This window comes from Manis pentadactyla, chromosome 8 (genome assembly GCF_030020395.1).
Source record: "Manis pentadactyla isolate mManPen7 chromosome 8, mManPen7.hap1, whole genome shotgun sequence".
Taxonomy (NCBI): Eukaryota; Metazoa; Chordata; class Mammalia; order Pholidota; family Manidae; genus Manis; species Manis pentadactyla.
In genome coordinates, this window is record NC_080026.1 from 129,136,598 (window position 1) to 129,164,183 (window position 27,586).

Consider the following 27,586-nt stretch of genomic DNA (forward strand, 5'->3'; position numbering starts at 1 on the left):
AAAAAAAAAAATCTGAGATTCATATGAGCTAGCAAAAAATGTTTTCATTAGATTATCAGCTCTGACTTCTCTATTTCTCTAGCTAACCAGAAGCATCTGCAACTTGAAAACATCCAGAACACATCATAACTTCACAGCACTATCTGCAGGGCCAAAGTTAAGATAGTTGAGCATTATTTAATTCTAAGTTATGTAGTCAGTCTTTTTCTTTGTGGTAATTGTATTTTGTAAAATAATCTGGATACACACTGCTAAAAAATTTAACTTTCGGTACCAAAAAGGAAAAAAAAAGGGCCCAGAGTCAGTAGCTGTGATGCCTTGTTATCTGGCCATGTATTAAGGTGGGGTTGTTCTATAAAAGACTTTCCTAAGTGACCACTGTGGGAGAAAATATGAACTCAACTATCCATGTAAACTTACGGACACTACAATTCACACCCAGAAGACCAAGTTTCTACCACCATTCACACTCACCCTGCAAATTAAATCAACAAATAATTCAAGTTACTAGAAGTTTTAGTACAAATATTAGAACGTCAAGAGATTTTTAGGAGTGGCTATGATAGCCATTAAACAAATTCTAAAAAATTAACATGATTAACTTAAAAAATCTTAAGCCAGTTGGTAAACCAAACAGCAGAGGGCCCTGTTCACAAATATATAAACTGAACAAGCATTTCAGAGAACCAGCTACAAAAGGGCAGAGATGAAAAAAAGTAAAACATTAGGAGAAAAAGGCCTTTGAAAAGAACAGAGGGAGAAAAAATTTCCCAAAGTTAGAGAACTCCTATCTTCTCTATGAAAATGGAATCCTCTGACTGTAAGTGCACAGGGCTGAATGGATGGCTAATGGAGACCAAATACATAGGCACTCAAACCTACTCCTGGTAGAGAAACTCCCTTCACCCTTTTTCCCAGGATAGAGAAAATTCTAAAAACTTCCAAGAATAAAATAGCATCTATAGAAGTAACAAGACCTAGACTATTAACAAGACACCACCCCATTCACCGTGTACCAGGACAGTACAGGTCTCTCAACTTCTGAGAGAGGAGGATTCTTAACTGGCTAAACCACTGAACCATTATTAAACTGTGAGAAAAAACAAAACTTCTGAGACATACACAAAGACATTCTAAAGAAAGTGACAACCTGCAAAACGACAAAACGTCTGCAAATGGGAAAATGCGATACAATTGTAAACATCTTCTGAAACTAAGTCATCTTTGCAATGTGGCCATAAAACTTTTAAAAGTCCTAAGTAGGAAGACAACATGTTTTAGTGATCTGGAGACAGAAATATTCACCTTATTACAATAAAACCTAAGTTTGACTTAAAGAAAGGGATGGCAGGAACTGAAAGCAAATAAAAAGCTCCAAACCAAATGTTGGGAATAAAACCCAATATCATAGCTACCTTGTTAAATATGAATTTATACAACTAAAGACTCTTAAAGTGGAAGGGAAGGTGGAGGTACAAGGTGGAAAAAAAGAAGGTTGAAAATGAAGAGAAAGATAAATAACTAAAAGGAAAAAAAAAGGGAAACCCATAACCACAGCAGGTTAAGTTACCTTTCTTCAGAGGATGAAGTTCCCAAAAATTAACAGAATATAACAAATTAAATGAAATAATACAACAGTTCTGATTTCATACATACAACTTTATGCCCAAAAGGAAAAGAAACATCATAAAAATCTGATGTTTTAGGACACAAGGGAAAAATGCATGAAATCCCAAAATATTAGGAACCATACAAGCCACATTCACTGAGAGCAAGAGAATAAAGACCAATTATAAACAAAAGTAACAAACCAAAAATATAGCCACATACATTACACAAAAAGAAATCAAAGACTACATATATAACTTAGTAGTTCATCCTCCAATAAAGATAAGCTTTGATACAGGTGTGGCACACAGATAAAGGAGTGGAGAAAAAGCAGGCAAGATATCCTCCAGTTATTTACCTCTTAACCTTAGAAAATAAAGAATATTTTGTTTAAGAGGATGGGAAATCCCAGAGCAAACAAAGAGCAAGCAGGTGATACCACAGCCACATGATAAGTGATAAGGAAGAAAGCTAGTTCAGAATAGCTAGAGTATATAGGTGACTAAGAAGAAAACGGTGACAATGAAGCTAACAAAAAAAGCAGAAACATGAAAGGCCTAGACTGCTCAAGGCATGTTTTACCTCTGGCTCTAAGTATCAACCAAAGGAAGGTTTGAAACCCAACAGCAGGTGAAGCAATCAAATAAGCATTACAAAAAATCAAGTGGATCATGATATAGAGCAAGGGCTGATGCTAGGGGAAGACTATGATCAAGGTGAACACTATGGGGACCAAGAATACAGGCAGTAGAAAAATCCGAATTAAGACGGGAATGTAGGGACAGAAAGGAGAGGGAGGGTACGTGCATTCAAAATTCTGTGATTAAGTGGGTAATGGGGCCACCAATCAGGAGAGGGAATTAAAGATAAGCTGGACAGGGGGAAACACAGGTCAGTTTTGGACATGAGTGGATACCAAAAATAAATACTGACAGCAGTATCTGAATCACTTAGGAATCTCATTAAATAAAGGTTCTGATTCAGAAGATTTGGCATTGGGCCTGAGATTCTGCATTTCTAATAAGCTCCCAGGGCATGCTGTGCACCAGACCCTTCTCTGGGTACCAGGGATAACATTAGAGAACTCACTTCATTCTTAAAATTCATAGTAACCCCTTTCAAGGAATGTAGACAGTCCCTCTTCCAGTACCAATGAGTTTTGTTTTCTCAAATACTCAGTTGTATGAGGTTCATTCTTACTTGAAATTATTTTTCTAAATTGAAGTCTAAAAATCCCAGCTTTGCTAAAATACTGGACTTTAAAGAGACACAAAATCACCAATTTACAACTGACCAAATACACTGACATACAGATCACAGAAGAGAATTAGCTGATATACACACATTACATAAACACAACAATAATTTCTACACTCACCTTTCTATAAAGTGGATCTTCACCAAGTCTTCTCTCTTCCTCTCGACGACGTTCCCTTTCTTCAATTTCCAACTCCCTTTGGCGTTTTTTCCTTTCTACTTCTTCTAATTTCTTGACCCGCTCCTGATACTCTCGTAGCTCTTCCTCACGTTTTGCCCGTTCAGCACGCTCTCTCTCTTCACGCTCTACAGAATGCATTTGGTTATAAAGTGTGCCCCCTACCCACATCTTCCCTCTAGTGCTAGGTCTACTTTTTTGGTAGTATAATGTAGAATAATTCTTTTCAGTAACTTTATAATAGTTTACAAGCAGATGTGGGGCATAAAGTACTCAGGCAAACAAGATTATGCCGCTCAATGTTAACAGTTTTGTGATGACTTTAAAATACTGGAAACCCTCCCCAACTCCTGAGCATCTGGGATTCCAGATAAAGATCATGTGACAGATTTCATCTGGCGTGTGTTCCCCATTAAATGTTAATACTACACAAAATACTTAAAATTAAAAGATAAAAATTAAAAGGCAGCATTAATTTTTAAAATAACACCAAAAATGCAGAGATAAAATGATGCAAGATATAACATTCTCACATATGACAAATTGTGGATAATAATTAAATGTCAGGTTCTCAGAACCTGTCAACTAGTTACTTACAGTCAAGAAAGCAATGATCCTGATTCCTCATTCCTGTATTTTCTAAGTAAGATAGCTGGAAACTGGACCAAATATCAACTTGCCCTATCACACCTCCAATCTTGTCTACATATCACCTTTTAGCATCTGTTCTTCTGCCCTCCTCTGCTCCTCCTCTTCCTTTTCTCTGTGGTAGGTTATTCTGCGTTCTTCTTTACGCTGCCTTTTACGTTCCTCCAAGCGATTATGCCTTTCTTCTGCTAATCGCTCCTCAAACTGTTTAAGTTTTTCCTGAAAGTTGAATGGTTACGAAAAAAATCAAATTGTTTGAAGAGTTACAAACCAGCAGTAAGTTTTAAGTTTATAAAAGAATTGCCAAGTTTTTTTAGAACCATAGAGAACAACCTTCAAGTATAAAAACCAGAATTTCCAAATGACTTGTTTTCCTCACATTTTAAAAATTTCCTCAATTTTTAAAACTTGGAATTGTTGACATTACTTTCTACATCCAGTGGGGCTTTCAGAAACTGAATGATTTAGAATTTAACAGGAAATGCCAATCTAGGTTTTTCCTTTCTGAATCAAACAGAAAACAAAAGCTTGTACCAACAGTAAAAGTTAAGACAGTCTACTTTCACCTTCAGAAAGTTGTTTAAAAAATTGGTTGGTTAGTAGCCAGTAAGATATTTTCAAGAAAATTTCTATTAAAAGTATTACTTGAATGATTATAAATGTTAGCTCAAGACACAATGTACCTGTGTTAAAGAAAAACACTTAAGGCAAAACTAAAAAGCTCGTGAATGAACATTTCCCTGAAACCAGTAAGCTCACCTCATACACAGACTGTCGGGCAGCCTTGAGTCGCATCACAAATAAATCTCTATCTGCAAGCATTCGTGACATTCGATTCTTATGTTCAAGAGCCTTTTCACGTTCTAGCTGCATTGTAGTAATCTGCAAATACATAATACAAAGTTAAATTTCAAAGCATTCATTACCTGATTATTTTCCCCAATTCCTGACAAATACTCTTGAAGAAGAACAAGCAGCTGCTTTGCCCCTCCCATCTTGCCATAAAAAAGTAGGGTAGTCATCATCCATGCCAACATATCCCTAGGAAGGTAATCAGGGACAGATGGATCAAGTAGTTCTTGGGCATGTGTAAGCAACATTTTTATTTAGGCCCATGGTACCACAAATGTTTATGAAGGATAAACTATAATGTTAACGGTAAAACAAAACAGTAAATACCTCATCGTAACAAGCACTATGGTCTATTTATTATAAGTGCTTTCTACTTGAAAAACTGGAGGTTAAACAACTGATTTAAGAAGGCTTTTCCCTTTGTGCTCCAAGTCAAAAAATGGAAGGCTTAAGGGCTAACAGTGTACAGTAAATCATCTCCAGTATTTTATTTGGTCTGCAGCACCTTTTTTCCCCTCTCATTTTATGTATTAAAAGAGTAACAAAAATTCCAACTTCTAAAAAAACTGGAAGAACTGGCAACACGAAACCCAGAATTATAATGATACAATGGAACCAAGAGGAAGCTGCATTCTCCATACTGAGTCCCTCAGATGTATGTTGTCTGTCTATGGTTACTTTAACCAGAAACAAGGCCAAGTTTTTAATCACAAATTTAGTCACTACAAGCATTTGCAAACCTTGCTTTTTTATCAGGCAAATACAGTACAGACTAACAAAACTATAGGAGGAACTGTTAAGTCATAAAAGACCACATATTGTATGATGTTATTTATATAAAATATCAAAAAATATGCAAATCCAGGGACAATGGTTGCCTATGGCTGATGTAGTAAAGAATTAAGGAATGACTGCTAATGGGTACAGTTTCTTTTGAATTATGTTCTAAAATTAAATGGCTGCACAATTCAGTAAATATACTAAAAACCATCAACTGTACACTTTAAGTGGATGAATCTTATCTGCATAAAGTTCTTTTTTAAAAATAAACTTTTCTTCTGTCCTCTATATTTCACAAGCTTCACTTTAAAATCTCTATTGTGAAAATTTGTATCTGTCCACCCATGTTATTATGGAACCATTAAAGCACCATTTCTGGCAAAATAAATAAATAAATAAATAAAACATTTTTGAAACCCTGGTCCCACTACTGGCATATTTAATTATGGCTTAGTCTTAAAATATTACAATTAATTGAAAAACTTACTCTTTCTTCTTCCTGTTGTTCCCACAGATCCATGTCTTTAATTCTCTGTTCTTCATAAGCACTCTTTATCAAAGGGATTTCTTCCAAACGTTTAGCTCTTTCAAAATAGTCAATCTGAATGACATGAAAACAAATGTATTTTAAAGAAAGTATCTCTTTTAACCTTGCATGTTAAATTTTTACCAGTCATTTTGTTTACCTTCTTTTCTTGATTCTTGAGGCGTTCCTGAAGTTCCTTCTTTTCTTTCTCCAGTTGTTCAACCTGCTTAGCCATGATGAAATCTGGATCCAATTCTTCAAGGTCCTGGAAAGTATTACAAATGCACAGTCATTAATAACAACACAAAAAAAGTGTCTAACAGTCGATATGGAGCACTGCTTTCTAGAATCAAATACTAAATTATTTTTTATAATAGGTAAACGTTTACAATGGGTAAATTTAGGCAACATAAAAATGTTTACAATAGCTATACTTCCACTTGATTGTAGGGGGGGAAAAGCAATTTTCTTAAAACCATACATTATCTTTTATTATGTATGATTTTTTAAAAATATTCCTCAATCTGTCCATACACAGGCAAAAACAGGTGTACTATTTTAACATATTGGAACTTACAAACTTGCTGATTGCCTGAAGGGAAAATTATCCCTAAAACATGCTTAACCAGGTGGCCAATTCATCTGCCAACCTCAAAGAACACGGAGATGAACATGGTACACAGACTGTCCCCCACCTGAACCTTCATTCACCCGCCATTCAATAACCCTTCTTCAGGCCCCGATCAGCATATTTCCTGTTAACAATCATTAAATGTCCAAGACTTTCATGATCATCTTCTGCTACAGCAATCTGGGATACGTTTCTTGGGTATCACCAGAAAATGTGTTGGTGCTTGAGGGAAAATGTCATGGAAAGACACTGGTCATCCTCAAAAATTATTTTGGCTGAGACTTCCCTGAAAATGGTATTGCTGAAGATCGTAAAGCCACCAGGCTGGGCGGCCTGAGCCTTGGCAATCTCATCTGCCACCTTGGCCTCCCTCCAGCGCAGCCACCCAGGGAGAGAAAAAAACATAAGCTTAACATCTATTTCTCACTCCTCCAATCTGCATGTACACTAATTCTATTTTAACAGTGGTTAAAAACTGCACAGAACCATTAACAACAACATGTTTACCTCATAGATACAGTTAAAGCATCAGGTGTATCTAAATGAGTGAAACAACCAAATAACCCAAAATAAACCTATAAATGATAAAGGACTGCTTCTAAGAGAACTGGATAAAACTAAGTTTTTAATGATTAATGTGCTACATACTTCAATATCAATATCTTTGAATGCTTTGGCACCCAGTTCTGTTTTCTTGATCTGCTCCAAACGCTCACGAACAGTTTTCTTTTTGATTTGTTCATGTTCTTGTAAAATACGCTCCTTCTCTCTTTCCTTTGCCTCCTGTCGCAGCCTCTCTTCCTCAGCCTTCCGTACTTTCTGGAGTTCAGCTTCCCTCTGCTCCAATTCTTCTTTCTCACGCTGAATGTTCAGACTCTCGAGCCGCTCTTTCCTTTCCTCAATTGTCTGACGGCGAGCCAGGATACGCTGATGCTCTTTCCGTGAATTTTTAAGGTATGCAGTAACAGCCAACTGATGTTGTTCTTCTTTCTCTTGCTTCAAAAACAAATGCATTGAAAAAAATTTTAAGTGACATGCTAGGGTACTAGGCAGCAAAAAAAAAAAATCATTAAACAATCCTTATGCATTATCCTTCTATGTGCTTATGTTTACTAACAGAAGATGACATTATTTCAGATACTAATTCCCAGTATCAAATACTATGGCACTACTCCTATATGGAGTCTTTATTAGCAAAGACAAAGCTGCAGAACCCTTATTTGCTAGGTCAACTTATTTCTGCACAAAATTTACCTCAAAGTGTTCAAGCCAGGGAGAGCACACAAAGAAGAGAACTAATTTAAGCAGGAAGAAGTCCCATCACAGTACTCCCTACCTGGGGGATAATCATCTGTGTGTGGCCCGTTGTTTTATGTAATAATACTCCCATTATTTTATTACCCGGATACCGTATTTACGCCATGGAAGGCAGTTCAGTGATCTGTATATCTGATAAAGACACTGATAAAATACCAAAACTACCAAACACAATTGAATAGGAAATGTATAATAAATCCCTTCTTTCAGACATCATCTCAAACCTTTCTGTGAAAGACAAAAAACAGCCCTCAAAAATTCTGTGGTTCATTTCTCCCAATTTGCATACCAGTATATGAGCTGGCTTAATGACTTCAAGTGCTTTTGCAAGTACTGAGGACATGGCTGTTAGCTGATTTCTTATCTGTTCTGAAGGCATGCTTTGCAAATGAGGACCAATTGGAGCATCTTCTCGAGTGGCATAATTCAAATCAGATCCAAAACTAAGGGTCCGAGAAGTGTGGTCAATACGAACCTTTGAAAAGTAAGTGATATTATCAAGTTAAATACATATGCAAACAAGAATTTATTCTACAAATGAATGATTTTTGGTAAAAAAAGCAACTGAGTGAGAAATTATCAGAACAATGTTAAATACAAAGACAGAAGATTCACTCAGTAAAGCTTTATAATGGTGCCACCATACCGAAGGCTTAAAAACAAAAAATACATGTTTTGAGTCCTCAAAGGCCGCCTCAGAGTCCCATTACATCACGTACCTGCAGGTCACAGTGTCTGGCTGCATCTACTATAGCCCGTTCCAGTTGGAAAGCATCAACAAAAGGAACCAGAGAAGTCAAACGAGAAAACTCAATGCTCTGATAAATCTGTGCCACCTGCATAAAAAATACAAGGTTAGTAATAACACCTATCATTCATTTAGCATTCTTTATGTGCATTCTCATGACAACCATAGTAAGTAGAAATTACGTCTTTTTTTTTAGAAAAAATAAATTGAAACTCAGAGTATCTACATTAACATCAACAGTTCACTATGGGAGCTAGAATTCCAATTCAAGGCTATCAACCCCAAACTCTATGCTTTGAACCACACCATTCCTCAAAAACATAATCCTCTCAAATCCTAGTTTCGTAACACAAAAAAACCCTAAATGCTCATGTATTTGTAGATAAAGACCTGCTACTTACCTAATTTATGTGAACACTTTTAATAGCATGGTTCACTTGTCTGAAGGAGACTGGCAGCATTACTATTTAGTTATACTGCTAATTAGCCTTCAACTATTTATATAGCACATAAGAAATAACACTGCTCACATATAAGAGAAAGCAGGTCAATGAAATGTGCACACATACTGAAGAGAACATATAATACCACCACCACCAATGAAACAATGGAAGACAAAACAGAAACATTAAAGCCATAATATTCAAACTTAGGTAAGTCAGACTAGAAAACAGTAATATTAGAAGACTGGTAATAATACCTAGTGTTAGCAGGAGAAAAAGCTTTCTCATTCACTACTGGTGGGAGGGTCCATTAATTGAATCTTTTTGAGGCGCTATTAAAGCTTTAAATATGCAAACTCTATGACTAATTCCACTTCTTATGCTAAAGAAAGTCACTGAAGTATGCAAAGATACACATATATGGAAGATGGTCACTGCTGCAACATTTTCTAATAGCAAAAAACCTAGAAATACAAATTTCCATCAATAGCATCTGAATGAATAAATCATGGTAATTTGAGACAATGAAAAAACCATGTTACATATTAAAATGATAACAGATCTACATTGGTAACCAGAGGAAATGTACATAGTGTTCAACAAAAAAGGAGAAAACCAGTTACGAATTATATAAAATTGTCTTCAATTCAAATAAATAAATAATAGGACTAATTCTGGCAAGGGTAGAATGTGGGGAGGCATTCACTTCCTAGGCCACTCCTAAGTTTTTTAGTTTTGCAATCAAAACAATCAAAGGGAGAAATTCCAGATCTTATATAACACATTCATTTTATTTTTACCTGCTGCAGGAGACGAAGAATGGTGTTGTTCTGCAGCTGTGGGACATATTGTTGCAACTCTGGTTCCTTTTCAGGTTGTTCCCTAACCCAATTTAGAACCTATAAAATCCATTATATTGAAAAATAATTATACTCCTAACAGACACTAAAAACATCAGTGAAACTTTTTCAATTTTTTAACATAAGAAACAGCACACGATGCAAGGAAATACAAAATGTACTATGAAGCTATTGATACTTGTCTGAAGGTGACTGACAGCAATGGCTAAATTAGACATGTTGCTAATTTACCTCCAAAGGTCTGTTTAGCACATCAGAAGTATCTTTTCTCTTGACATCAAGAAAAAAGACAGTGAAATGTGCACTGAACTCAAATGCCTAGGAGAATACGTCTCTTTTAACAAATGTAAGTACAAACTGCAACAGGGCAGGCTGTATCATAATATAACCAAAACTTAAATATGAAGGCTTACCTTTGTGACTCTCTCACAGAGTTTTAGTGGATTAAATTCTACTTCCAGCCAATTGTAAAGGTCTTTTACTTCTGGGACAACATATTGCAGCACATTGAATCTGACCTACAGTAAGCAAAACAAAATGTTTAATTGCTGAAGGGATTTTTCCAACTGGACTCTGAATTGAGCACAAATTATAATGTAGGATTAGAAATCTGGAAAATGATTAAAATACTGTCTAGCCTCAACACCCTTTAAATTTACCAAAAAGGAATACAAAGGACAATTATGTTGAGTCTCTTGCCCCAAATTATACATCTACCTACAGTCAGAAGTCCCACAAAAATTTAAAAAGGAGCTAAAAACTCTTCATCTATACAATCAATCAAGTATTTACAAAGACAACTCATGTGGCTAACACAGACTAATTTATTATCAATAACAAGTAAAACAACAGTTTACAAATTAACTGTTTCACACAAAAACTATTATGGCTGCATTATTCACAATAGCCCCAAAGCAGGAAAAAAAACTCAGAAAAATGGAAATAGGCTAATATACAGAAATGGTCAAAAGGAATAGGGTATGGTATAAGCCATACAAATAAAATTATCCCAGCTCTTATTTCATTCCTACAAAGAAATTATTCTGGATTTTTCATTCAACACCCCCTACAAATAAAGAATATGTTAAGGTAGGCTATCATTATCTATTAAAGTACATTTCTCTTAAAACTAATGACTGCCTTTCTAACAATCGGTCACTTATAATTTGAGTATGTTCCCAAGATAGTGGAATCATTCTCTTTGTGCTTACAAATTCAGTTATATGAGCCCAAAGCTCAGTTTTCAACCTTGAATGTACAGTGAACTCACCAAGATTTGCAAATGCCTCTTGGCAGCCAGCTAATCTGTTCACCTGATACCCTTCTTTATGGTCATAAAAGGACTCAAATCTGTATGTCCCAATGGCTGGGCCAAGGTTCTTCAAAAATGATCTCTAAAGCAGTATCTTAACAGACCAATTTTAGTATCAAGATACGATGTGTGCAGGTACAGACTCAAGAGATACAGACTATACTTGCAGTTTGGCACACTTCTGCATCATCAAAAATGAGAAAAAGTCAAAAACGTATTTCCTAACTGAAGGAACAAAACAGCAGCAGACTCAGAGACTCCAAAAAGAGACTAGCGGTTACCAAAGGGAAGCGGGTGGGGAGAGATGCAGAAGGGGATTAAAGGGCATTATGATTAACACACATAATGTAGGGAAGTTATGGGGAAGGCAGTATAGCACAAAGATAAGTAATGACTTGATAGCATCTTACGATGGACTGTGACTGCAATGGCTGTAGGGGGGGACTTGCTGATATGGGTGAATATAGTGTTGCTCACGTGAAACCTCAAGATCGTATACTTAATTTTTTTAAAAAACTATTTGCTAGTAAGACCTCCTCCTAAAGACAATATTGTTGTTTAATTACATTTAATCCTGTCGGTTGCATCAGAATTGACAAAAGTTGATTTTTGTGGGCAGTAGCACAAAGTAAAATATAGAGGCAGAGAAAGATAAATGTATATATAGATTAAGTTATTTTGAAAAGGTGACTACAAAGGGAACTTGCCTTACAACTGTAACAGATAAGTATGTCACAAGAAAAAACTGCTGCTATACAGAAAATTTAATATTCTTATATAAATTGAGTGATTCTGACACAAAAGCAAGGAAGGCCTTTTTTCTCTGGCACCTGTCCCTCTATTTTCATCCCAAAGTAATCAGTTGAAGGTATACTACAATAACCACTAAGACTACTGTCGATCAGAATCCCTAAAATCTAAACTCCTCTGGAGTACAAATTCCATTCAAGTAGCACTTGGCCAGGCATATAGTATACACTCACATGATAAATTCCACTGAAAAATTCCATTAATGTAAAACATTGTAAAGATACACAAATCTTGGGCTCTATATTCTGGAACTGATTTAGTGTATGGGATGGGTGAAATCTAAGAAACCTGCATTTTGGGAAGTGCTTCACATACAATTTCACTATAGCCCTGTTTAAGAACCACTGCTTGAGTAACTTAAAATGGGAATTTTAAAAGAGAAGAGTTGGATATATTTTAGTTACGCAGAACCAGGCCTAAGCTACTTCACATTCTTTCCTAGCCTCATCATCTTATTTTCAACACCTGTCAGCCTGATGAATTTTCCTATAGCTCCTGAAATAAACCATAAACCTTCTTGCCCATCATTACCTTTTCTCTTACTGAGTGATCCATATTACTCCTCAGAGCTAGTCTAACACTCCTCTGCTACATCAAATTTAACTCCAGCTAACCCAGTAGAGATGAATCACCTCAACTCAACACAGTGCTGGACTTACATTAGTGGTTCTCAGACTTGTCCATGCATCAGAATCCCCTGGCAAAGATTCAGAATTCCTAATACTTAATCATGAATTATACAACCTGACCATAAAGTTTTCTGTTCAAAGCTCTAGTAACGCTCAAACTTTTACCAACCATATCATTAATAAGGCCAATTCGTGTTGGTGGGGCTTGAAGACCTAGCAGTGTTGCAAGGCGACGTTGCTTTTCAACTATAATGCCATCCATATCCAGAAGCCGAGCAATATCAGTACGCTCAGGGGTAATAGGGATGGAAAGAGTGGCCAAAAGGACTCTTGTAGACATTCTGGAGAACAAAATCACAAATCCATTAAATTCATAAATGTTACTTGGTAAGCAGCAAGACAACATCTCATTGTTTAATAAGATATGCCAGTGACAGAATACATACACTACCACAGTGAACTGTACTTCTGTTATTCATCAAAGCTTGAAATTAAGAGAGAAATGAACCATGCTAAAATGACTATTTGGAGAATCAGAACTTCACCCACCCACTTCCAATTGTTAACATTTTCTAGCTACAGAAAAAGGTTGTCAGTTAAATGGCAGAATAGACACATTTATGTATTACATGCTTTCCTAGAAGTAACTAAGACAGCTTTAAAAACTAAGGGAAAAATGACAATAAGGAAAAAAATTACAATAAGGAAAAAGTTAAGTGAATACAACCATGGGGGTAGAGGACCAAAGCTAAATTTTAGTTTCCTTAAAATATAAAATACAAGATGAAAATCAGGTTGAATTCAGAGCACCATAGGACATTACAGATTGTGGGCTCTGGAGCCCAAGAGTGAAGGACTGGACTCTCAGCTTCAACATTTCCAAGAATGGAACCTTAGGCAAGATACTCAATTTTCTGAATCACAAGACTATTGTGACGATTAGTAAAATAACGTACACAGAGCTGAACAGCCTAATGTCTGTTATTATAGTACTCTCTAAAAGGAGAGTATAGAAGTACTTTAAGGAAAACAAGTTTTTTCCTTATCTCAAATGTGGGTAACATAAGAACAGTGAACCACATAATGAACACTGTCCTCAACATTTTCAAAGAAAATTACTAGAAACATTTAGTTGGTTCAATGTACTGCTGTAAAGCTGTAAGAAAACAATTTAGTGTACAATAGTATATGCAATTCTAGACACAAAATAATGTGGTCTACCAATATGAGAAAAAGGATAGTATGTGAGTTGCCTAAATCCAAACTAAAATGTATAAAAAACAAACATGACTGAAAGAAAAAAGTAATGTTTCTTTTAAAAGTATCTTCAGATTGTTATGCAATAGATCTATTCTTTATATTAATCTATATATATGTACCCCAAATATGCTACACAGTTAATATTTTAAGTCAGAAAAAAAAGTGACTTGATGGAAGTATTTTTTTTAATTGTCTAGTTTGTTCTAATATACTGTTAAGTGAATAGAAAGCTCATACCTCAACACTGTTTTTCCTAATATTCAACTTTCTAAATCAGGCTTTTGATAAGAGTTATCTGACAAATGACAGCTCCTGAAGCTCAAGAACGCTGCCCACAAACATATGGAGACATTTTTGGTAGTCACAACTGGAGGGACTGGTACTGGAATCCAGTGAGTACAGACTAGAGATGCTGCTAATAATCATAAATCATACCTTAAAAAGAGGTATCCAACTCCAACTGCCAGTAGTGCAAAGGCTGAGGAAAGCTAATCTAGAACATACTACCACGCCATTTAAGATATTCACTTCAAAATTCCAGTATTACTTGACTATAACATTCTTACCTTTGCATCTCTTCTTGTGTGAGATTCTTTCTCATTTCTCTAGATAGATGGTAGAGACGATGGAGTGTAGATGCGTGAAAAAGAGCATTTCCAGATTTCCAAAACACAGTTGAGACTTTATTATAGTAATTTGCCATCAACTGAGGTTTAGGTGGTTTTTTAGACAAGGAGAATAGTCCATGAATATCTTCCACGGCTTTGAATGCTTCCTGAAATTAGTAGTATAAAGTACAGTCATATTCTAGACAAAAAAAAAATCTAACTTAAATCCCTTTATGAAACCTAAACACCAGAACACATAAGAAAAGTGACGAATAAAATGCCTTCATGTGCGGTGACTTTTACTCATCTATAATATCTGATGTAATTCAGAAAACTGTCATAATTACAAAAATTCTAAATCCTTAAACTTTAAAGTTGATAAAACACTACTTTAAAAAACCTGGAAGGACATAATACATAATGCAGAGATTATTTCTGAGCGATAAGTTAATGGATGAATATTTTCTTCTTTTTACTTTCCCATTTTTTCTTTGAGCATGTTTACTTGTCTTCTGTAGAACTTTTCTCTCTCTTTAGTTCATCAGGTAGTATTTTAAAAGCGTCCCTACAGAAAAGGAAAACATTGTGGGGAGAGAGGGGGATATCAAATCACATTTTCACTTTGTTGAAAAACTACCAACTTTTAGTTTTTTCCTCTGTAATTCTAGTTAGATTTTTTTGGATCAAATATAGGAAAGCTTCTAGTTATAACTACAAAATCATATGAAAATGTCTTTGTAGAGTTCTTAGAGTAAAAAGGCCACATAGAGATTTCCAGTACCACTGTGATCTCCAATACAGGAAAGATTCACCATGCATGCTTACTAAGCCAAAGTAGAACTAAGAAATCTAGGAGACAATCTAGTGCAACACTTCTCCAATTATTTTCAGTGAAGGCCAAGTTTTAACTTTCAATGTGTCATCACCAAAACCTTTATAAAGTACAGTAAAACTCCTACAAAAATAAAATGGCAAGACAAGCTCAGTTTTTAAAAATCTGAGTAAACAGTCAGAAAATTACTATAAAATTGCTACTTAGAAAATCTTTGTGAATGCATATTATCTTCTCTACTTATTGCATCACTGACCAGTAAACAATTCACAGACTGGTACCAGGAGCTGGACAACACTCTGAACAGCACTGAGGATAAACTGTTCTATATGGAAAGAAACTGGGTCCAAAACAGATTACATGATTTGGCCAAGATTTCATAGCAGGCATCTAAGGATCAAAATGGTCTTGAGTCTTCTGCCTAGAACTCTTCCTACTCCACCAGAAAATCTTAAATTCCTTACCTATCTATCGAAATTAACCAACAGGTATTAAGATGAAGACACTCAGTAAGAGGGGAAAAAAGTAATATGGGCTATCAGTACTATGAAGAAAAGTTAACCATTCACAACATACCTGCCACAATTCCATGCTGATAGCACTGTCCAACTGAACAAGCCTGGTTTCCAAATGCATGGACTGGCTCTCTGGATTATTAAGATTGATTGCTGTACTTTGGTTATGGTGGCGTTGAATCTGTGACAAGTGCATTCTCAAATTGTCACACAGCTTACGGAATTCAGCCTTGCGGGTGTATTGGAGGCAGAATTTGAAAGCTATAAGCATAATTGTAAAATATATTAGGTAGTTGCTTGAATAAGTTTTATTTCTTATACTAAAATCAGTTATCCTAAGACTTACCAAACTCATCAACTTTAGAAATAGTCAGTCTTAAGTTACTTCATGTGAACAAACCACCTTTTGGACATAGTCACCAGTCCTGGCTAAGACTAAAATATGCTTCTGGGATAGTTTACAAATGGAAACTATTCAAAGTTAGGACTAGGAAACACTAACCTTTCAAATACTAAAAATTTTTTAAATTCTAGTCTGAAATACAATGAACTTTGTTATCTAACACAGAAAGCAATAAGCTTTTGTACTAATTAAAACTGCATTAATAAAAACTGGGGGCCTTTGGTAACTTAATTTCAGCAATTGTGCACATCAATATGCTCATATGCTCATAAATATGCTCTGCCATTAAAAATACACAGTAATTTCTTACTGCAATACTACAGTAGCATTTTTGGTACCCTTTTGCCCTTCTTTAAAAAAAAAAAAGAGTATTTCCACTCCAACAGAACTAAAATAAAGGAATGCAATTTAACTTCGAGTTTTTATAGCCACAGTTACCAAAAAAAAACACAATTTTACTTGTGTTAAGTGAAACTTCACAAATGTTAGCCATGTAAGCAAAAAAGAACTACAGTAAAATATTCTTGATCACTAAGTCACTTATAACTTGAGTAAACAAATACCATTCATCCCCGTATTTTAAAATGTTGACACAATCATCATAAGGGCAAAGAAAGCCAAGAGCCACTCTCAAGTCACATATATAGTTACATATAGTTAAAAGGTGCATTAACAGCGTGACAAGTGACACAAAGGAAAGGCACAAGATTAAGAAAACAGACTTAATCCAGTTCTTCAGATTAAAAGTGGATGAGTCATCCAGAAGGCTTAATTAATTCTGCATTTAGCAGTACTGTTAAAGAAAGAAAAAAGTATGCATTTTTCATGGACTCATATTAAGTCTGGAGCTTTAAAACACCTTAAAATCCCAGTGCACAGTTAAGTCATTTGCCCAAGAATATGTAGAAGTGGAGTTCAAAGTAGAAAAATTTACCAGAAAGCAATCAAAAAGTTATCTCTATTTTTTTTAAGTCACCTGGAAAATTCCAAAATAACTCTAAAGGCCTTTCAGACATCAATGGAATACATTTTATGTAGAATTACCTTAACTAGTAAAACAAAATTCTTACAGTCAAATATTTAAATGAATGCCAGTCATCTTTCAGTAAGAATAAAAACTATGCAAAATAAGTACTATGGAGAAAAAGTGGTTAACTTTAATAATCTTCTGCAAAATCTATTCTTAAGTCAACTCTTTAAAAAAGTTCTCATTTTACCTTGTTGGGCAATATCATGATAGAGACGCTCTACTCTAGAATTGTTTCGAAGAAGGTCCAAACACTGTCTGTATGATTCCCAAAGGAATTTAACCCACGGAGTTAAAAGTAATCTGTCAGTACGATCTTGAGTGTCTTCACCACTTACAGCACTCAGGAGAACACTATGAAAGCATAAAACACATTGAAAACAATTTTAGACATGGTTTACTACTTTGCCGTGATTAAAAAAACAAAACCTATTCACGACACCAATACGTAACTGTATATCAACTATAACTATACTTCAACAAAAAAAATTAAACAAAACTAACAGAGACCTTATAAAATAGTACAAATTCTTCCTACAACTTTGGACACACTGTAAAGCTGTCACTTAGTGTCCAAGTATTTGAATTACCAATTTGTATTACAACCATTTAAATTAGTACACACCTCCTATCTGAAGGTTGTCATTTTCCACTTTTATCAATTTTAAATACATGATATTTCTGTTACTGTAAATATAAAATTTCAGCTATTTCTTTCTAATAAACATCTACTTCAAATGGGGATGGAGATACATGTGAAGAAAAACACTTAAGAAAAATGTAATAGCAGTTTAAACCACATACCTCTCAGGAGTTTGAATATTATCCAGATCTTCTATGTCTAAGACCATCTGCTGGGACTCTTCTTTAGCAGCTTCAGTTTTGTCTTCTGCCAATTTCAAGTACGCCCTAACAACATCCTCTAGAGATTTGATGTTCACCTAATCAACAAAAACAAAAACTCAAAACACTTTTCCCAACAAACCATAAAATATTTTAGAAGCAAATTTTATGAGATGTAAGATATATTAACTTTGAAAGGTAAACTCTGAAAATTACTAAAATCACTTATTAAACATATAAAACCCAGCTCTGTTCATACATACCTGCTGACAGATGTTCTTATACTGGTATAATCCCTCTTTAGCCAAGTGGCTCTTGCGAAGATCCACACAAAGTTCCAAGTATTTCAACATAATTGGCTCATGTATCTTTTGCCATGTTCTATGTTTCTTACTTTTCATAACATCATACAGAACATCCAAAGCAGGTTGCTTTTTGCCAACCTCAAGAAATTCTGGAAAAGTAATTCAGAATTAAAATCAGATATGTATACCATGCAAAAATCTAGATCTTGCTTTTTTAAATCAACTGTTTAATTTCTGAACTCATTACCCATTTGTTTTTAGGTCACATTTATTTATTTATTTATTTTTTTACTAGATTAACAATTTATTGTAAAGGATATAGCTCAGGACCACCCTGGTGGGAGGGACACATGGGGCAAGGAATGGAGAACAGGTGGGACCCCACGCCCTCTGCAGGGCTGCTCTCCCTGTACCTCCACGTGTTCACAAACCCTGGAGCCTCTTTTTTTTTTTTGGCTGCTAAATTTTTTTTAATTATGGTGAAATAAATAAAACAAAGTCTACCCTTTTAAGTGTACAAGTTCAGTAGTGCCAAGTACATTCACATTGTTGTGCAACCAATGTCCAGAACTTGTTCATCTAGTGAAACTGAAACTGTCTCCATCAAATAACAGCCCCATCCCCGCTTCCCTCAGCCCCTGGTGCACCCACACTTCTCCTCTCTGTCTCTGAATTTGGCTACTCTAGAGACCCCATGTAAGTGGAATCATACAGCATTTGTCCTTTTGTAGATCACATTTATTTTTTACTTCTAATGCTATGCCAAAATTATCCAGTTAAAAAAAACCCAAAACCTACCATTATTTCAATAGTCTACAGGTAAAATTGTATTTCACTCAATTTCACTGTACCAAAAATGTTTCTCTAAGTGATTTTAATGTTCCCGAAATTGAAGTCACAAGGGGAGAAAACACTCCCCACCCCAAATGCCAGAAAGTATGACTTCTGTCACAGTGACCTGGCTGATGAAATTTTTGCTAGTTCATTCTAGGACTTCAGGCAGAAAAACATTAGATTGACTTCGGTTGATATTAGGTTTCTTTAAGATCAACTGACTCTATGTGGCTCTATTTAGGGCGCTTTATTCAGATCACTGTCTACTGACCTATGTATCTATCTTTTGTCAGTACCTCACTGTCTTTGTTACAGTCAAGTCTTGAAATCAGATAATAAGGGTGCTCCCACTCTGTTCTTCAGTATTGTGTTAGCTATACTAGGTCTTCTGCTTTTCCATATAAAATTTATAATTAGATTGTAACCATCCACAAAATAACTCACTGGGATTTTCACTGGGATTTCATTGAATCCATACACAGTAGACCTTTGAACCACACATATCTGAACTGTGTGGGTCTACTTACGTGCAGGCTTTTTTCTTCAATAAATACATTAGAGAAGGCTTCCAGTCAACAGTAGGCTATCTTCAGTTAAGTTTTTAGGGAGTCAGAAGTTATTCATGGGAGACCCTAACTCCAATGTTGTTCAAGGGTCACCTATTAAGTTTGGAAGAATTGACAATAATATTTAGTCTTCCAATCCATGAGCACAGAATCTCTCTCCACTGATTTATCCCAGTCTAAACATAAGAAAAATATCAGGACAAACCCCATTTAAGAGACATTCCACAATACATCTGACCAGCACTCCTCAAAACCATCACGGTCATCAAGTAAACTGGCAAAACCAAGGGAGCCTAAACAGGCACAACTGAATATAATATGATATCCTGGATGGGATCCTGGAATACAAAAAGGACAGTAGATAAAGCTGAAGAATTTTGAATAAGTACGGCCTTCCGTTAATAATAATGTATCAGTGTTGCTTCATGAGTTGTGACAAATGTACCATAATGATTTAAGTTAATTAATATGGGAAACTGTGTGATGCATATAGTAACTTTCCATACTATCCTTGCAATAATTCTGTAAATCACAACTTTCTAAAATTATGTTTATTTTTAAAAACTGGGGGGAAAAAATTTAGAATGTAGAGCAAAGAAACGTTTACTCTTGTACTACCTTCTAAACCTGAAGGCATTCTTTATGAGGTACTATTTCAAAATACAGTTTCAATGTTTGATTTTATGTATATTACTTGTTTTGAAATTCCATCAAAGCAATTAGGGTGAACTAAACACTACTTTAACACTACAAAAAATGTCTTAAAACACTACATCCCCATTTTTAAAAATCACATTTTCCTAAGGAAAAGAATTTTGGATAATTCTTTCATTTAAGAATTAACCTACAATTACAATTAGCATGTATAATTAGCATGTGGGGGGGAGGCATGGGGGGCTGTGCAACACAGTGAAGACAAGTTGTGATTCTACAGCATCTTACGCTGATGGACAGTGACTGTAATGGGTGTGGGGGGGGGACTTGGTGAAGGGGGGAGCCTAGTAAACATAATGTTCTTCATGTAATTGTAGATTAATGATAACAAAATAAAAAAATAAAGAATTAACCTACAATGTATAGCATTGTAAGTTATCTACCACATAAAACTGTACCAGGCAAACAAATGATGCAAACCCTTCATTTGGAGGTCTTACTAGAGCTACAGATTTAGTAATTCTCTAATATTTCTTCTTCCAGTTATCAAATCTTTCAGGAATGTTGCTTCCAAACATTCCATCCTCCAGGAAAACTACAAACAATATTCCAGCTCCCCAGTACGTTAAAAAGGTTGCAAAAGGATAAATCACGAAACATACTGAATATCCTACAACATCCCATATTATATCAAATCACATTCCTCACACGCAAAAGAATACAAACTCCTCTTCAATACTTGAAGTTAATAATCTCAGTAGTAACCCTGCCATTATGAGAGAAATCCATTTTCAGATGAGTCCATTTTATTACCCAAACACTACCAACACCCTACTGAATGAAACAAAAATGTAATACAGCTAGATACCTTGTCAGAACAAGCCTTTCCTATTTTTGAGAAGACCTACCTATCTTCTTTCTGGAGCATGCAGCATACAAAGTTATGTTCTAAAATCCAACAATATCTTAGGTGTTTTTCACAACTATTTAACACAGTCTCTATCAGCCAAAAATCTGGAAATTAATGTTTTAAGTTAAATTAATCCTTTACATTAAGAGTATCACAGCAACAGCACTAAAATGACCTATCACACCCAATTTTCATTTGTATATTGGAAATTTAAATCTTACACTACTGTATGTAAGAATTGCCAATATGCTTGTAACATGGAAAAGGCACAAAGAGAGTCAAAGCTGAGAGCTGGCCCCACATGGTGTGATGTGATGACAAAACTTTCATTTTCCCAGTCTCTTCTATTTAAATGGGGAAGTCGTTTCTTCAGTGTCATTCAAAAAAATAGAATGTCTTGTTTAGGGATAAAACTAAAAGTGCTTTTCACTTCCTAACCAGCCAATCAAAATTTACCATTCCAAATCCCATAGGTTCAGACAAGCAAAGCAAACACATTAAAGAGTAATTTTTTATAGGACAGACACCCCACCAACACCAATAAATAAAGAAAACATGGACAGCAGGCAAGGATGTTTTTTAAAAAAACTGGAATGGAAACACATTTACCATGATAATCCATGTGCGTTCCTGTCTTTACACTAATTTATACACAAGGAAGATTTAGTTCCTCTAAATTTCAAATTAGGGGAAAAAAGCATTTGAGGCTGGAAAGAGCCATCACACACTAAAGGCACTATTGCATGTTTAAAAAATTGTTCATTTCCAGATTGATATAAAAATGAAATCTGGAATTACGAGCTATAACTAGAAGAGTGGGCATTCTGAGTTTGCCTTTCAAACACAGTGACTGAAACTACATACCTCTCCCCATAAAGAATTTAGGTCAGCCCTTCAATTTTACTAGGTAATTTGTGCAACAGACCAAGTAGATAAGCTACATTATTACACAATTTGTGGGTTTAATAAGTTTATTTTTAAGTCACTAGCTGTAAAGTCTAAGTTACAAAACTTACAGGATCAGAACTAACTAATTTGGCACTATTAACAACATAATCTGGAAAAAGGGCTTTTCCAAATGATTTCAAGTATAAATTTCTTGCCTGTAACTGCTGAGCCAAGTTCTCATCTTCCTGAATGATTACTATAATTGTTTCCAAAAATGCTGCTGATACAGACTCAGGGTTACTTGAAATTTTTCCACATTTTATTACAATATTGCAATGGATTAGAGCTAAATATGTTTGAGGTTACAAATGTTATAGATAAAACTTTAAAGTGAGATTATCTACACTGAATGAAATGTGCTTTTATCATCCTATTTAAAATTTTGTAGGCAGTGCTAAATGCCATCCATATTCTGCTCACTTTGACAGTTTGAGATGGGATCTCCCATTCACAAGTTCAAAGGTACAATAATTACTTGAAAGGTAAGTCAACTCTACCACAGAAACACCCACCGCGGGGTAGCAGCAAGGAGTCAATACAACCATAAAAAAAAAAAACTACACAGGTAAAATTTAATCTCATCTTGCCCACTTTAATTTCGGATGTTTTCCCCAACTTGTGCTTCGTGAATCAAACCTATTTCAACTCAGAAAATGTGAAAAAAGATCTAAGATATTACACATCATTTGCCCCTTCTAATTTTAAAGTTACTAAAATATTGTTTGTATGAAGATTCATAAGGGAGAAGTGATGAAGGAAGAAATGAGTAGATCAAATATGTAATATTTAGACCATCAAGATTATAAGTGCTTCAGCCTATTAGTGTGGGAAAAAAATGCCTGTTGAAGCAAATGACTGAATAACAGATCCACATTAGCAATTACAGTAGTAATTTCATTCAAGACATTTTGTATGCCGTAATTCTAAGTTTCAAAGAGTCAAAAAAATCATACTAATTTTGCTGCAGTTTATTCAGTAGTGATAAATTTCCATTTCAATCTATTTCTTTCCTATCAATTAACACCCTTAAAACTTCTTGCCTATTCTAACCAGTAGATCGCTGGTAGAATGAGTGATCAGTTCTAAGTTGTAGTTTTAATTGTTTTTTTAAAACAATTATTCCACAGAATGTGGAATTATCCTATTCTACAGCCTGTTACCTCCGGCCCAAGTTGTTTCTTTTAATTAAAATAGCAAGCAAGTGACAAACACATCTCTGGCCCTGACAGATTATCAGTAGTATTAATTTTACATAATGACTGAAATTGACCTTTTCACAAAAGGAATATTCCAACAAGGTAACAAAATAAACTCCACAAACATAAAACAGTTACAGAAATGCTATACCCATTTACGACATGGGTAAGACCCAAAACTTGTTTGGATGGAGAGTGAAAACAACAGCTATGAACGCCCTAACACTTAAAAATTGTCAGTGTAAAAACACCCTAAACAAAAAAAAATTTTTTAAAGACCAGAGACATGTAATACATTTGCAAAAAATGTATACAAATACAAAAAAATATATTTGCACCCCTATATTACCAATGTAATAAATGCCTCTTGAACAGAGCGGGACAGGCCCAAGTTTTCCCAAAAGCACCCGTGGCTTAAGTACACATGTGGAGATAAAAATGGAAGGCAGTAGCTCTTTGGCGAGAAAACGACTGATCTGGAAGTCAGAAGACCTTGGTTTTACCTCCTAGCTTAACAACTAACCCCGCAGTAACCTTGGGTTTAAACCATTCTCTCTCTCCAGGTCTGTTCGGTTATCTCTAAGCTGAAGTCTCGCTCTTGCAGTATTAACTCTGTTCCAACTTCCTGCGATTCGAAACAGTCTTTTGAGCTGCCAATACTCAAATGTCAGAAAAAAAAAGGAACCAGATAAAATGGGTCAGGGTCCCGAGACAGAAATACATATATAGTGGTGAGAAGGGTTAAGTGGACCCTGACCCAGCAAAGCACTGCGCCGGACTTGGGAACGGAGGTGTCTGTGGGGAAGGCCTGAGGTGGGACTGCCCAGCTCCGGGCCCCGGCGGGAGGTGGAGTCGAGGTTCTCGCGTGCATTGTCCCCGGGAGGGAGCCATGTTTCTTCTTCCCCGGCACTCCCAGATGGCGGCTGGGGACGCGGAGCCCAAGCAGACGAAAGCCCCGGGGCCTGGAGAGCCAGGCGGAGGCGGACAGGGGGAGGAGCTCGGGCGCGGGTAAGCCCGTCTCTGCAGCCGCGGCCTCCGAGAGCACAAGGACGAGGGAAACTTAGGGCTCCCAGAGAGACCGTTCCCGGCTCCGCGCCTCCCACCCACCCCCAGCCGGTTGAAGCGAGAAGAAAAACCATGCCCCCACCACGGGTTGGGACAGCGGCGGGCTGGCCGCATCCGCCTCCTCGCTGGGCGGCAGAACAGCGAGAAACAGGCCCAGGCCCTCGACCCCCGAGGCCTCAAGTCGCCCCAGCCCGGCGCACCCCGATTCCCTACTCACCGTTGGCGCGTTTGAGGGCATTTTCCGGCCTCTGGAAATAGGCCGGCATCTTGGCGGCAGGCTCAGCTCACACGGCGTCGCGAACTCCTTAGTGGTCCGGGCTAGGAGAGGACACGAAAGGAGACCAGCGCGGGGCTCCACACGCCTCGCCAGCAGTCGCCCGCGCCCAATCGGCCAGAGACGGGAAGGAAAGAGCCACGTGACCCCCGCGCGGCGGCGGCGCCGCCGCCGCCCAAGCCCCGGATGTAAGGGAGGGCCTCCAAGCGCACCGCCCCTTTCCCGTGCGCAAGCGCGCTTGCGTCACTCGCGCCCAATGACGTGACCGTAGCCGGCGTGCTCCGCGCCCTGGTGCTCGTGCAAGACTCGCGGAGAGTGTTTGGGAAGGCGGTTCTCAGGATCTCTGACCCCTCAAGCGAGAATTGGGGTGGGAAACATGAGAATTGGGGTGGGGTCAGAGTTTCTGTCTGCACAGATTTATTTTCAACATGATTTGTAAGGAGTCGTATAAAATTATCAGGTCCCTTCTTCCTGTCTTGGCTGAGTGAAAATGCCTAATTTATCAGTGTAACGGAAATGCATTGAGCAGGTATCATTAGCTGCTGACCTCTGGGAAATAGTGGTGACCTGTCACATGACATGAGGAGGGATGCAATACGTAAACAACTAAGCTGGCTTATTTATATTTAGATAAAATTTAAAAGTTGGTGACACAGCGTTTGCCTGGAGAATGGGGACTCTCAGAGAAGGCAGTTTTGAGTGAAGGAAACAGACTTGCATGATGTTTGAAAATATACAGGAGCGTTGTAGCCTTTACATTCAGTACACATCACAAACATAAGAAAAAAATGAGTGTTTGTGAAAAAAACATTTTTAACAGGCCCTTTGCTACAGTCTTCTATTAACGATTTTAATGTTCAAACATTAACTGTTACACCTAAAACTGGAAAGCCATATGAACGGAACCTGATCACTCAAGCCTTTTGGATGAAATTAAGGTGAGTTCCGAAGAAAAATTCAGAAGTTAGCAGTGAAATTAATTGATGCAAATTTACTACACATTTCATAGTAATGGATGGTAAAAGTGAATTAATGAGACAAGTACTAATTAATAGAGGAGGAAACCACAGTACACACAAAAAGCATTTCTCCCTCATTCCTTCTGCCTCAGCCTAAAGGTTTTTTTATTTAAATATATCATTATAAAGGGGGAAAAAATTGGGAAATGTAGACATAGGCAAAAAATAAATTTCAAATTTCAAAAAGTTTATTTTTAAATTAATGGCTTAATTTTAAAAAAGAGAGTTCCTCCAAAATGCTTAGACCACTCTAAATGTCTAAGTTTACTCCCAAAAAAATAAAAGGCAGAGGGGGTTGAGCAACAGGAGCTAAGAAGCTGTAGAAACTGTTTTATGGGGCAGGATCAAGAGACTCTTTGTGTATACAATAATTAAGTCAAAATTAAAGAGCTAAACATAAGAGTAAATACAGCTTGTAAATGCTGTAGATAGAAAACTATTTAGTAGGCCAAAGAAAGATGTAATAATGAAAGAAACCTTCACCTAAATATCAGGAAAAGCTTTCCAACATTCTTACCTTTTCATTATCATATCTCAAAGAAAATGGTAAAAGGACCTCAGTGATTATTACTCATTATTTGGTAGACCTAAAACAAGACAAACACCAGAAAATTGGGATGTAAAATGAAATCCAGTATCTCTACATCTTCATCTTTTGTTATTTCAAGTTACTTAAAGTGGTAAAATAATAGCCAATGACCATTTAGGTGCACTAAATAAAATCGTTTAGAGTTAGGTACCATATTTGTGAATGAGTAAAGGTATAATGTCAATTTCCAAGATAAATTTACATATTAACTTCAATGGACAGATACTCCGTACCAGCTATCAGCCATAATGTTAGATGCTCAAGATTAAAAGATGCAAGATGCCTACTTTCAAGATGATTCACTGGTGAAGATAGATGAGTACACAATGAGGGACAAGATAGGAGCTATTCTGGAACCAATAGAAAAGCATAATTACTTGCTTTTGATTAATTCTCACTTAGTAGAAAACAAGCAGCTTGAATATGGTAGAAGCCACTTTAAAAATTGGTAAAAGGAAGTGATCAGGCTGATTAAGGCTTTTTTCCCTAACCAAGCAGTTTGTGTGCTATAAATGACTGGATAATTTCTTTAATACAATATTTGGGGGAGGCGGATTTCCAACTTGAGTAAATAAGATTCTCAAAAAAATAGATGTTAGGGGCACAACAGAGATACCTCATTATACATATTTGCAATGTAATATCTTAAAGCTTTAAATCAAGTATCATGTTTTATGGTTTACAAAAATGCTTTCACATTCATCTGTTTATAGAAAAACTGTAATAAAGGTATTTATACTGATGAACAAAACAAATTTCAGAGAAACTAAAATTCACAGTTATATATTCCTTCATCAAACCACTGTCAAACGTATACTATGTTGCAGGCATGAGAAATAAGCACCAGATAGGTAGGGCCAAAGCAGTGAACAACAGACTTGGTTCCTGCCTCTTGGATTGCAGCCTAGGAAAAGACTAGGAACACTCACAGGAAACTCCGGGAAAACAGACACTACTCCAGTCCAGGCCCCCATCACCTCTCCAGGCCCATCTCTCACCACACTCAATGTCTTTTAGTGCTTTAAATAGCCCGCTCCCACCTCTAACCCAATGCACGCCATCACCTCTCCTGGAACATTGTTCACCACCACTCATTCCTTGCTCTGACAGTAACCTATTTCTCCTTCAGATTAAAGTCA

At 36.4% G+C, this 27,586-nt stretch overlaps 1 protein-coding gene, 2 non-coding genes and 1 pseudogene across 3 annotated transcripts in view; all 4 read right to left on the bottom strand.

The window, feature by feature from the left end:
* Positions 1–24,988, bottom strand: part of EIF3A (eukaryotic translation initiation factor 3 subunit A) — a 33,160-nt gene extending 8,172 nt beyond the window's left edge. The window contains exons 1-17 of the mRNA XM_036898392.2: positions 24,783–24,988; positions 18,351–18,541; positions 18,049–18,185; positions 17,435–17,598; positions 15,876–16,075; positions 14,426–14,634; positions 12,769–12,940; positions 10,262–10,366; positions 9,789–9,887; positions 8,517–8,633; positions 8,087–8,272; positions 7,129–7,476; positions 6,010–6,114; positions 5,811–5,924; positions 4,451–4,573; positions 3,757–3,910; positions 2,987–3,171 (exon numbers count right to left, since the gene is read on the bottom strand). Of these exons, the coding sequence (XP_036754287.1) occupies positions 2,987–3,171; positions 3,757–3,910; positions 4,451–4,573; positions 5,811–5,924; positions 6,010–6,114; positions 7,129–7,476; positions 8,087–8,272; positions 8,517–8,633; positions 9,789–9,887; positions 10,262–10,366; positions 12,769–12,940; positions 14,426–14,634; positions 15,876–16,075; positions 17,435–17,598; positions 18,049–18,185; positions 18,351–18,541; positions 24,783–24,831 (2,658 nt within the window). The 5' untranslated portion in view covers positions 24,832–24,988. The remainder of the gene's footprint in view (positions 1–2,986; positions 3,172–3,756; positions 3,911–4,450; positions 4,574–5,810; positions 5,925–6,009; positions 6,115–7,128; positions 7,477–8,086; positions 8,273–8,516; positions 8,634–9,788; positions 9,888–10,261; positions 10,367–12,768; positions 12,941–14,425; positions 14,635–15,875; positions 16,076–17,434; positions 17,599–18,048; positions 18,186–18,350; positions 18,542–24,782) is intronic.
* LOC118919008 (adenosine 5'-monophosphoramidase HINT1-like) lies at positions 6,121–7,120 on the bottom strand (annotated as a pseudogene).
* Positions 8,981–9,108, bottom strand: LOC118919302 (small nucleolar RNA SNORA19). Its single transcript, XR_005027447.2, has one exon. It is a non-coding gene; the product is annotated as a small nucleolar RNA SNORA19 (small nucleolar RNA).
* Positions 10,025–10,153, bottom strand: LOC118919303 (small nucleolar RNA SNORA19). The gene has a single exon (XR_005027448.1). It is a non-coding gene; the product is annotated as a small nucleolar RNA SNORA19 (small nucleolar RNA).
* Positions 24,989–27,586: the final 2,598 nt, after the last annotated feature.